The sequence below is a fragment of the Babylonia areolata genome, chromosome 19 (genome assembly GCF_041734735.1).
Source record: "Babylonia areolata isolate BAREFJ2019XMU chromosome 19, ASM4173473v1, whole genome shotgun sequence".
In the NCBI taxonomy this organism is placed as follows: Eukaryota; Metazoa; Mollusca; class Gastropoda; order Neogastropoda; family Buccinidae; genus Babylonia; species Babylonia areolata.
Window position 1 is genome coordinate 2,300,001 of NC_134894.1, and position 12,500 is coordinate 2,312,500.

General features: G+C 44.0%; 1 protein-coding gene across 6 annotated transcripts in view; it reads left to right on the forward strand.

The window, feature by feature from the left end:
• LOC143294024 (beta-1,4-galactosyltransferase 4-like) overlaps nt 1–12,500 on the forward strand; it is a 39,700-nt gene that overhangs the window by 16,249 nt on the left and 10,951 nt on the right. For 5 of the 6 annotated variants that reach the window (XM_076605421.1, XM_076605418.1, XM_076605415.1 and 2 more), the window contains 2 exons: nt 7,780–8,351; nt 8,966–9,201. In XM_076605421.1, the coding sequence (XP_076461536.1) occupies nt 8,060–8,351; nt 8,966–9,201 (528 nt within the window). In that variant the 5' untranslated portion in view covers nt 7,780–8,059. Of the gene's footprint in view, nt 1–4,056; nt 4,282–7,779; nt 8,352–8,965; nt 9,202–12,500 lie in introns of those variants that run through there. The other variant, XM_076605420.1, reaches the window with a different exon arrangement.

The following is a 12,500-nucleotide window of genomic DNA, read 5'->3' on the forward strand; positions in this document are numbered from 1 at the left end:
ATCATCTGGTGTCGCCCTGTCCGCCTCAACCCACACTGTGCTCCTCCCTGTCATCTGCATCATCTTGTGTCGCCCTGTCCGCCTCAGCCCACACTGTGCTCCTCCCTGTCATCTGCATCATCTGGTGTCGCCCTGTCCGCCTCAACCCACACTGTGCTCCTCCCTGTCATCTGCATCATCTGGTGTCGCCCTGTCCGCCTCAACCCACACTGTGCTCCTCCCTGTCATCTGCATCATCTGGTGTCGCCCTGTCCGCCTCAACCCACACTGTGCTCCTCCCTGTCATCTGCATCATCTGGTGTCGCCCTGTCCGCCTCAACCCACACTGTGCTCCTCCCTCCTGTCATCTGCATCATCTGGTGTCGCCCTGTCCACCTCAGCCCACACTGTGCTCCTCCCTGTCATCTGCATCATCTGGTGTCGCCCTGTCCGCCTCAACCCACACTGTGCTCCTCCCTGTCATCTGCATCATCTGGTGTCGCCCTGTCCGCCTCAACCCACACTGTGCTCCTCCCTCCTGTCATCTGCATCATCTGGTGTCGCCCTGTCCACCTCAGCCCACACTGTGCTCCTCCCTGTCATCTGCATCATCTGGTGTCGCCCTGTCCGCCTCAACCCACACTGTGCTCCTCCCTGTCATCTGCATCATCCTGTGTCGCCCTGTCCGCCTCAACCCACACTGTGCTCCTCCCTGTCATCTGCATCATCTTGTGTCGCCCTGTCCGCCTCAACCCACACTGTGCTCCTCCCTGTCATCTGCATCATCTTGTGTCGCCCTGTCCGCCTCAACCCACACTGTGCTCCTCCCTGTCATCTGCATCATCTGTTGTCGCCCTGTCCGCCTCAACCCACACTGTGCTCCTCCCCGTCATCTGCATCATCTGTTGTCGCCCTGTCCGCCTCAACCCACACTGTGCTCCTCCCTGTCATCTGCATCATCCTGTGTCGCCCTGTCCGCCTCAACCCACACTGTGCTCCTCCCTGTCATCTGCATCATCCTGTGTCGCCCTGTCCGCCTCAACCCACACTGTGCTCCTCCCTGTCATCTGCATCATCCTGTGTCGCCCTGTCCGCCTCAACCCACACTGTGCTCCTCCCTGTCATCTGCATCATCCTGTGTCGCCCTGTCCGCCTCAACCCACACTGTGCTCCTCCCTGTCATCTGTCATCTGCATCATCTTGTGTCGCCCTGTCCGCCTCAACCCACACTGTGCTGCCGATTGATTTCATGTCACCGTCACTGCCTCCACCTCCTGTATCACGTTATGGTGGTCTGCCTGCTTTGTATGCTATTCTGTTGTACTGTTCTGTGTTGTACTGTACACTTTTTGTGCTGTTTCAGTTTCAGTTTCAGTAGCTCAAGGAGGCGTCACTGCGTTCAGACAATTCCATGTACGCTACACCACATCTGCCAAGCAGATGCCTAAGCAGCAGCGTAACCCAACGCGCTTAGTCAGGCCTTGAGAAAAAAAAGGGTGAATAAATAATAGACAAATACATATAAAAAGAACTACTACTACTAATAATAATATGTATAAGGCGCAAAAACTTGATGAAGTCAACTATAAGCGTACATAAAACAAAAACAAAAAAATTTTTAAAATGTAGTAGTAGTAGTAATATAATAATAATAATAATAATAATAATAATAATAATAATAATAAATAAATAAAGACAACAATGATGATAAATAAGCAAATAAATGTAAAACATGCAGACACACATTCACACACATATGCATATTGTGCTGTACTATAAATGTACTGTACTGTACTGTACTGCACGGGTATTTTATTATAATATTTATGTACTGCATTTTATTGTATTGCGATGTGTTGTGTTGTGCTGTATTTTATTGTATGTATTGTATTTTACTGTATTGTGTAATATTGCATTATGTTGTGTTGCATTGTATTGCGATGTGTTGTGTTGTGCTGTATTTGATTGTGTTACTGCATCTTGTTGTATTGTATTATATTGCATCATAAAAAATGAAAAAGGGCTGATAGTAGTACCCCCTAAAATGGTGACAAAAAATGACACAATACAGTAGACAAATGACAGTACAATACGATCTGTTCTGATACGTTGCGACGCCATGCAGTTCGATGCGTTGTGTTACGATGTCATGTAATATGATTCGGCACATTACGTGAAGCAGTGTAATATGATTCGGCACATTACGTGAAGCAGTGTAATATGATTCGGCACATTACGTGAAGCAGTGTAATATGATTCGGCACATTGCGTGAAGCAGTGTAATATGATTCGGCACATTACGTGAAGCAGTGTAATATGATTCGGCACATTGCGTGAAGCAGTGTAATATGATTCGGCACATTGCGTGAAGCAGTGTGATATGATTCGGCACATTACGTGATGCAATGTAATATTATTCGGCACATTACGTGAAGCAGTGTAATATGATTCGGCACATTACGTGAAGCAGTGTAATATGATTCGGCACATTACGTGATGCAATGTAATATTATTCGGCACATTACGTGAAGCAGTGTAATATGATTCGGCACATTGCGTGAAGCAGTGTAATATGATTCGGCACATTACGTGAAGCAGTGTAATATGATTCGGCACATTACGTGATGCAATGTAATATGATTCGGCACATTACGTGAAGCAGTGTAATATGATTCGGCACATTACGTGATGCAATGTAATATGATTCGGCACATTACGTGATGCAATGTAATATTATTCGGCACATTACGTGAAGCAGTGTAATATGATTCGGCACATTACGTGAAGCAGTGTAATATGATTCGGCACATTACGTGATGCAGTGTAATATGATTCGGCACATTACGTGATGCAATGTAATATGATTCGGCACATTACGTGATGCAGTGCAGTGTAATATGATTCGGCACATTACGTGATGCAGTGTAATATGATTCGGCACATTACGTGATGCAGTGTAATATGATTCGGCACATTACGTGATGCAATGTAATATGATTCGGCACATTACGTGATGCAATGTAATATGGTTCGGCACATTACATGAAGCAGTGTAATATGATTCGGCACATTACGTGATGCAATGTAATATGATTCGGCACATTACGTGATGCAGTGCAGTGTAATATGATTCGGCACATTACGTGATGCAATGTAATATGATTCGGCACATTACGTGATGCAGTGCAGTGTAATATGATTCGGCACATTACGTGATGCAATGTAATATGATTCGGCACATTACGTGATGCAGTGCAGTGTAATATGATTCGGCACATTACGTGATGCAGTGCAGTGTAATATGATTCGGCACATTACGTGATGCAATGTAATATGATTCGGCACATTACGTGATGCAGTGCAGTGTAATATGATTCGGCACATTACGTGATGCAATGTAATATGATTCGGCACATTACGTGATGCAGTGCAGTGTAATATGATTCGGCACATTACGTGATGCAATGTAATATGATTCGGCACATTACGTGATGCAGTGCAGTGTAATATGATTCGGCACATTACGTGATGCAATGTAATATGATTCGGCACATTACGTGATGCAGTGCAGTGTAATATGATTCGGCACATTACGTGATGCAATGTAATATGATTCGGCACATTACGTGATGCAATGTAATATGATTCGGCACATTACGTGATGCAATGTAATATGATTCGGCACATTACGTGATGCAATGTAATATGATTCGGCACATTACGTGATGCAATGTAATATAATTCGGCACATTACGTTACAACACGTATAATACAATGCACATGCAGTGCAGTGCAACTCCAAGCACTACAATACAATAAATACATTAGTGCAATGCAATACAGTGCGATACAGACTGGTTGTTCTGTGTTATTGAAACTTATTGTATGTGTCTGTTATGATTCCTTCAGCAGGGAACAGAACGTCATTGTATTTTTTGAAAGCTCTTTCAGTTTCAGTCTCGCTTTCGATCGAACGGAAAGATAGGCCTATTGATTTGAGAGGCGGGCGGCGGTTTACGTTTCATAACAATGGGCAGCGTGTTATGTAATCCTGGATCGATGTGTGTGTGTGTGTGTGTGTGTGTGTGTGAGGCCTAGGATTGTACATTTGTCGTTTATTTTTGTAATGGTCAGAACGAAATTAAGTGAGAAGGCTCGAACTCCAAGCCCTGCTGAGCTGTTCTCTCGCTCAGTGACGCGCCACGTGGCGACGGCTGGCTGAACTCAGCGTTCACAAAGTGTTGAGGAATCCTGCACAACGCCTCAGTTCGCATCTTCCTGATCCAGGCATTACGGCAGAGGGTGGGGCAGTGGTGGAGGCAGTGCGTACTAGGTGTCTAAGTCATTGCTTTAGCTCGTAACTTGGAATTGTTTTTCATGTATTTAAGTTGGAATTGTTTGTTTACGTATGTACGTTCTAGTTGTTTTGTTTGTTTTTTTCGAATTTGTAATTTATAACTGTTCATAAATTCAACTTCTAACCGTATTTTTATGAATGTAAATTGAAATTATTTACGCATGTCACCGGTAATTTTATGTGTATTTTTTTTTTACTCACTTGTGTAAACAAAGTGAGTGTGTTATAAGCCGGTGTTCGGTTGTCTGTGTGTCGCTGGAAATACTTCGTCTGCCAATACCAAATTGGGCTTAAAAATAATAGGAAAGAAAATCTTCACAGTCATACCAATAATAGGTTGTACGTTTCCCGAATTTAGCGGTGTTTCCGAATCATTAGCGGTTTATTTCGTTGATACTCGATCCGGAATCCGAAAACGCTGTTAACCCTTTGCAGCTGCCCGAATGAAGACAATCTCTTGAAAGAAGGCGCCATGACCTCGTTTTTCTTGTTCGCAGTTAAAAGCAAAGAAACACAAATTCTGGACAGAACACATACAGTAACACTAACTACATTATTGACGTATTTACTGCCAATTAATATTCTTACGTGGACACCGAATTAACTAGAACGAACATAAAAGAATATTTGAATCGACCGTTTCACGGAGTTAAGGTCCTTGTCTACACTGTCTGTGCAGATCTTGACAAAACTGATGCCAAGTCTGACGCGATGGCAACGTCTCCTTTACCGCCGAATTAAAAAAAAAATTCTGAAAGTTAAATAATCATCGACGTGTGAATGTTCTAAAGTGGATAGTGAATTAACTTGAATGAACAGAAAAGAGAAATTGAATGGACCGTGTACTGGTGTCTCACTCTCAGTGACTGCCGCAAAGAGTTGTCGAACATGGATCACTGCAGATCTGTGTGTGGGAACGTCTCCTTTACCTCGGACTTGAAAGACATTTTTAAATGCCGGAGATATACCAAAATAACATGCTTTAAACGGCGTCAGCACTTGGGTTTCGCTAAAAGAACATGCTTGAATAATCATTTTTGAACGTCAATGTTGAACCGGGGACAGCTTAATGGATAAAACTAATCGTCTTTGATTTGAACGTTCTTGGTTCGAATCTGCTTGAAAGATTATATATATATATATATATATATATATTTTTTTTTTTTTTTTTTTTTTTTTTTTTTTTTTACGCGAATCTTTATGAAATCATAATAATGAATAGAGAACACATTTCAATCAAATAATTTTTATAACCTTTTATTTATTTATCTATTTTTTTAATTTTCTTAAAGTGTATCACAAGTGAGTCTTGAAGGCTTCGTCTTTCTTCTTGTTTATGCAGTTGTTTAAGTACCTAACTTGATTATTCATGTATGCTTTTTGCATGTCTTTGTACGTAATTTTTTTGCTTATGAAAGTAATATATATATATATATATATATATATATATATATATATATATATATATTGTGTGTGTGTGTGTGTGTGTGTGTGTGTGTGTGTGTAAATGTTGCCTTGATATATATATATATATATATTTTTTTTTTTTTTTTTTTTTTTTAAACAAAATATGACAACAGTTTAGAAATAAAAGTACAAACGGTTCAGTTCAGCTATGAATGCTTGTTTATATAACTTGACTCACCTTCTGCTATTTCGATGCTTTAATTGTTAGAGCATTCTAAATGCGCTTTTTTGTGAGATTTTTATGTGTGTGTTTCTTCTCGTTGTTTCTGATAACGTTTTACAATTGCAACTGTTATAACGGTTTAAGGGAAATTCTCAGAGAAAATTGAAACCTCGTTTAAAGAGCTGTCAGTGTTGACTTAGCGTAATAATTATGCTCAGAGGCATATCTCTCTCCCCCCACCCTCACCCCCACCCCTCACCCCTCCCCCCTTCTGAAAGAGGAGACAACCTGACTCAAATCCCCAATCCCACGGCTTTCATGCAGCACCAAGGGGATGAACGGCTGTTGGCTTAAACGGTCACTGTGTGCAGTCTGGCCTTAGGGCGACACCAGGCTGACGGACTCCACACAGGTGGACATCCATTGCCCTTCCCTGATAAGAGGCTGTGTCAGGGCGACCAGTGATATTTGCCCTCCACACAGACAAACTTTCTATGGCTTACAATAAAACTTTGTCTCACCTACATTGCGGGGGCCATCTACAAGGCACGAGGCATAGAGCCAGATCCCCCAAAACGTAGAAAAGAAGAAGAAAAACAAAAACAAAAAAAAAACACACAAAAAAAAACAGGCGTGGCAAAAAACGGTGGGAAAATATGCTTATGTGGCAGGTTAACATTAGAACGGTTGTTAAACAAAATTCATTAGAATCGGAACTTGGAATTGTGTTGGTGTGAGAAGAGAATCCCAACAACTGAAAGATAGCAAAAACTTTTGATATTAGTTACCTCAAAGAAACCAGGTGATTTACAGTGCAGACTGTTTCATCATAACGACTTTATAGTCTTCCACAGGCACAAGGAGAGGGATAGCGAAATCATACGAAAAAAATAGTCTTTGAGAAATGGCGCAGCGACTCATGTGTACGTCTTGAAAAACCTGATGGAAATCATAAAAGCATTTTACTAATCAACGCCTGCACACAAAGTTATGGGACAGCAAAACACCAACCCACTGAAAATTCTTCTTCTTCTTTTTTTTTTAATCAGTATCGAGTTCAGTCATTTGCCTTCTGCTTGTTTTTATTTTTTTTAATTTATTTATTTTTTTTTAATATATATATATATATATATATATATATATATATATATATATATATATCATTTTGATGTGTTTACATATTTGTTTATCATGGTTATTTATTTCAAATTGATTTTATGCTACTGCTTTATGAAGAAACCTGGGCTTGGCTGTGAGGGCTGGCCAGCTCATTATTGGCTTCATGTGTAGATCACACACAGACGTGGTGTAGCGTATGTGGATCAGTCTGCACGCTTTGACACCTCCTTGAAATGTAAACGGAAGTTGGATCGAAGCGGGGTAACTGAGCGGTCTGTCGTGTAGGCCCTATCGGGTGAGCTAAGCGATCCGGCAGCAGCATATTCCTTGAAGCAGTTTGGTTGAATTAATCACAAGTTGCCGTGGGCGTGCGTGGACGTGCGTCATGCAGTGTGGGGTATGGTGCGATAATGTGAAATCCATAACGTTCATTTTCATTTCCTTCCTTTTTCTCTTCTTTTTTTTCAAGCGCGCACGTCTTCTACAATTTCAATAGTGTTGTTCAGTTTGCATGAAAATGACCGGCGCGGCCATGTAAGACGTGGGTCTCGTGATTCTGTCGCGCGCGCGTGTGTGTGTGTGTGTATGTGTGTGTGTGTGTACGCTCGCACGCGTGAATGTATGTGTAAGTGCCATGATGATTACATAAAACTAATCCGACGTCTATACCAAATGTTGTTATTGTTTTTTCCAGACTCTTCACGTCTCTGCATTCTGCAGACTGTTGGAAGCTGGTCTGACTTCAAGACATCTTTGTGTGACGATTTTTGTTTTTTTCTTCTTTCTTTTTCTTCCTGGAACCTGTGTGAAAACATAGCCCTCAAAACGCTTCCTGGAAAAAACGAAAGCAAAAAACAAAAACCCAGCCCTTAATAAAAACAGGCACAGAACTAACTGCAGACTGCTGTGGCACGTTACTGCGTGTTACGTGTTGCGGGAATAAGGCACATCGTGGAGCCGTTCACGTTGCGGGGATGAGGATTTTCCGATGTAACAGATTCCACGTGAGCAGGCTGCTTGCTTTCAGCCTGTTGCTCGGCTGTGTTTACATCCTCTTCAGCAGCATAAAGGTCTTGATACACTCCTCGGCACTCCTGCGTTCGAAGGACCCCCGTTTCCTCCACGACATGTCTGACGACTTGGTGCAGTGGGCTCTGCATCTCCGCGGGGTGTCCAAGGAAGGCAACGCGGGTTCTCAGAGTGTGGGTGACAATGCAGCTGATGCAGCAGAAGGATCTTGGTGCCCTGCACAACCACCAAAGACAGGTAGGAGTTTCAGTTTCAGTTTCTCAAGGAGGCGTCACTGCGTTCGGACAAATCCATATGCGCTACACCAAATCTGCAGGGCAGATGCCTGACAGCAGCACAACCCAAAGCGCTTTGTCAGGCCTGGAGTGCTTGATTATGTTGGTGTGCATATCACAGTGGATTTCTTCTACAGCATTCTACCAAAGGACAAAACTCTCGTTGCCATGGGTTCTTTTTCAGCGCGCCAAGTGCGTGTTGCACACAGGACCTTGGTTTATTGTCTCATCCGAATGACTAGACGCTCAGTTTGATTTTCCAGTCAAACTTTCGAGAAAGGGCGAGAGCGGGATTCGAACCCACATCCTTACGGACTCTCTGTATTGGCAGCTGAGCATCTCAACCATTCTGCCACCGTCCTCCCCAAGAAGGCATTGTGGTGATGTGCAACTGACTTGTAGCTTCTTCTTCTTCTTTCCGTGGTGGCGTTTGTATTAGTGGTGGATTTTTTCCCCCTGTCTGGTCTCATAGAGAACAAAGTATAAGATCTGCATTCTCTCTCTCCCTCTGTGTGTGTGTGTGTGTGTGTCTGTGTAAACGGCATTTCTTTAACTAATCCTTTTCCTCCTTCCAAGACACCGCCGTCAAGCTGAAACTGAACCAGACGACCTTCGAAGAAGTGGTGAAGGAAATCGGCCACGTGATGCAAGATGGCGGCTACTTCCGGCCTACCGCGTGCCAGTCACGTGAGCGCGTGGCCATCATCGTGCCGTACAGGGACCGGGAGGCCAACCTGCACATCCTGCTGAGGAACCTGCTGCCCTTCCTCTGGCGCCAGATGCTGGAGTTCACCGTCTTCCTGGCACAACAGGTACGGGATGGGGTGGGATGGCTTGGGGTAGAGTGGGGTGGGTCGGCTTTGGCTGGGGTGGGATGAGGTCGGGTTACTTAGGGTGAGGTGGGGGGGTTGGGTGGGATGGAATGGTGTGGGCGGCTTTGCTTGGGCTGGGGTGGGCTGGGCTGGGGTACAGTGGGTCAGGTTGTATGTGTTGTGTGGTGTTGTGTTGAGCTGTGTTGGGTCAGGTTGTATGTGTTGTGTGGTGTTGTGTTGAGCTGTGTTGGGTCAGGTTGTATGTGTTGTGTGGTGTTGTGTTGAGCTGTGTTGGGTTAGGTTGTATGTGTTGTGTGGTGTTGTGTTGAGCTGTGTTGGGTCAGGTTGTATGTGTTGTGTGGTGTTGTGTTGGGTCAGGTTGTATGTGTTGTGTGGTGTTGTGTTGAGCTGTGTTGGGTCAGGTTGTATGTGTTGTGTGGTGTTGTGTTGAGCTGTGTTGGGTCAGGTTGTATGTGTTGTGTGGTGTTGTGTTGAGCTGTGTTGGGTTAGGGTGTATGTGTTGTGTGGTGTTGTGTTGAGCTGTGTTGGGTCAGGTTGTATGTGTTGTGTGGTGTTGTGTTGAGCTGTGTTGGGTCAGGTTGTATGTGTTGTGTTGTGTTGTGTTGAGATGTGTTGGGTCAGGTTGTTTGTTTTGTGAAGTGTTGTGTTGTGTTGAGCTGTGTTGGGCTATGTTCTATGTGTTATTTTGTGTTGTGTTGAGATGTGTTAGGTCAGGTTGTTTGTGTTGTGAAGTGTTGTGTTGTGTTGAGCTGTGTTGGGCTATGTTCTATGTGTTATTTTGTGTTGTGTTGAGATGTGTTAGGTCAGGTTGTTTGTGTTGTTTGTGTTGTGTTGTGTTGAGCTGTGTTGGGCAATGTTCTATGTGTTATTTTGTGTTGTGTTGAGATGTGTTGGGTCAGGCTGTATGTGTTGTGTAGTGTTGTGTTGTGTTGAGCTGTGTTGGGCTATGTTCTATGTGTTATTTTGTGTTGTGTTAAGATGTGTTGGGTCAGGTTGTTTGTGTTGTGTAGTGTTGTGTTGAGCTGTGTTGGGCTATGTTCTATGTGTTATTTTGTGTTGTGTTGAGATGTGTTGGGTCAGGATGTATGTGTTGTGTGGTGTTGTGTTGAGATGTGTTGGGTCAGGTTGTATGTGTTGTGTGGTGTTGTGTTGAGATGTGTTGGGTCAGGATGTATGTGTTGTGTGGTGTTGTGTTGAGCTGTGTTGGGTGAGGTATGTATTGGGATGGGTTGGGTTGGGTCGTATGTGTTGTGTAGTGTTGTGTTGAGCTGTGTTGGGTCAGGTTGTATGTGTTGTGTGGTGTTGTGTTGAGCTGTATTGGGTTAGGTTGTATGTGTTGTGTAGTGTTCAACTGTGTTGTGTTGGGTTAGGATGTATGTGTTGGGAATGGCTGGGTTAGATTGTATGTGCTGGGATGGATTGGATTAGGTTGTATGCGTTAAGGGCTGGGTTAGGCTGTATGTGCTGGGATGGATTGGATTAGGTTGTATGCGTTAAGGGCTGGGTTAGGCTGTATGTGTTGGGATGGATTGGATTAGGTTGTATGCGTTAAGGGCTGGGTTAGGCTGTATGTGCTGGGTTGGTTGTGTATTGTTGTGTTGAGGTGTGTCGGGTTAGGTTGTATGTGTTTAGTTTTGTGGTGTGGTGTTGTGTTGGGTGATGTTATGTTGTGGGTTAATATATAACGATGTGTTGAGTGGTGTTGTGTGGGGTGGTGTGTGTGATGTTGTGTTGTGGTGTTGTGTGTTAAGTGCTGTGTGGTGTGGTGCTGTTTGGTATGGTACTGTGTGTTGTAGCGTGGTATTGTGTGGTGTGGTGTTGTTTGGTGTGGCGTGGTATTGTGTGGTGTGGTGCTGTTTGGTATGGCGCTGTGTGGTGTGGCGTGGTATTGTGTGGTGTGGTGTTGTTTGGTGTGGCGTGGTATTGTGTGGTGTGGTGCTGTTTGGTATGGCGCTGTGTGGTGTGGCGTGGTATTGTGTGGTGTGGTGTTGTTTGGTGTGGCGTGGTATTGTGTGGTGTGGTGCTGTTTGGTATGGCGCTGTGTGGTGTGGCGTGGTATTGTGTGGTGTGGTGTTGTTTGGTGTGGCGTGGTATTGTGTGGTGTGGTGCTGTTTGGTATGGCGCTGTGTGGTGTGGCGTGGTATTGTGTGGTGTGGTGCTGTTTGGTATGGCGCTGTGTGGTGTGGCGTGGTATTGTGTGGTGTGGCGTGGTGTGGTATTGTGTTGTGTGGTGTGGCGTGGTGTGGTGTTGGGGTTGGTTGTGTTGTGTGGTGTTGGTTTCGGGTTGGGTTATAATATCCTGTGTTGTGTTGTTTTAATGTTGTATTGCATCGTTTTGTATCATTTTATATCGTATCTTATACCGTACTGTACCGGATCGTATCGTATCGAATTATATTGTTTTATATGTAGCATTTTGCGTCACTTGTTGTCACAGCGGTTTTTTCTGTGTGCAAATCGTGACTCTCTTCCCAGGAGAGCGCGTCCCGACAGTTCAGCGCCGCCCTTTTTTCTGTGTGCACGTGTATTTGTTTTTCTGAACGAAATGGGGTTTTATACAGATTTTTGTCGGGGACAACCTGTTTGTTGCCGTGGGTTTATTTAGGTGCGCTGATTACAAACTGCATGTGGGACCCCAGCTTCTCGTCTATTCCGAATGAGTAGCACCCAGATTCAAAGTCCAGTGGAGGGGGAAGCAAAATCCCAGTCCGCTTTAAATCGGGGGTGGACGCAGATATCATTAACCTGTTGAAGACTACAGCGGCGGGTCCAGTGAGTCATTTGTCATAGACACACATATCATTAACCTGTTGAAGACTGCAGCGGCGGGTCCACTGAGTCATTTGTCATAGACACACATATCATTAACCTGTTGAAGACTACAGCGGCGGGTCCAGTGAGTCATTTGTCATAGACACACATATCATTAACCTGTTGAAGACTGCAGCGGCGGGTCCACTGAGTCATTTGTCATAGACACACATATCATTAACCTGTTGAAGACTACAGCGGCGGGTCCAGTGAGTCATTTGTCATAGACAGACATATCATTAACCTGTTGAAGACTGCAACGGCGGGTCCAGTGAGTCATTTGTCATAGACACACATATCATTAACCTGTTGAAGACTGCAACGGCGGGTCCAGTGAGTCATTTGTCATAGACACACATATCATTAACCTGTTGAAGACTGCAACGGCGGGTCCACTGAGTCATTTGTCATAGACACACATATCATTAACCTGTTGAAGACTACAGCGGCGGGTCCACTGAGTCATT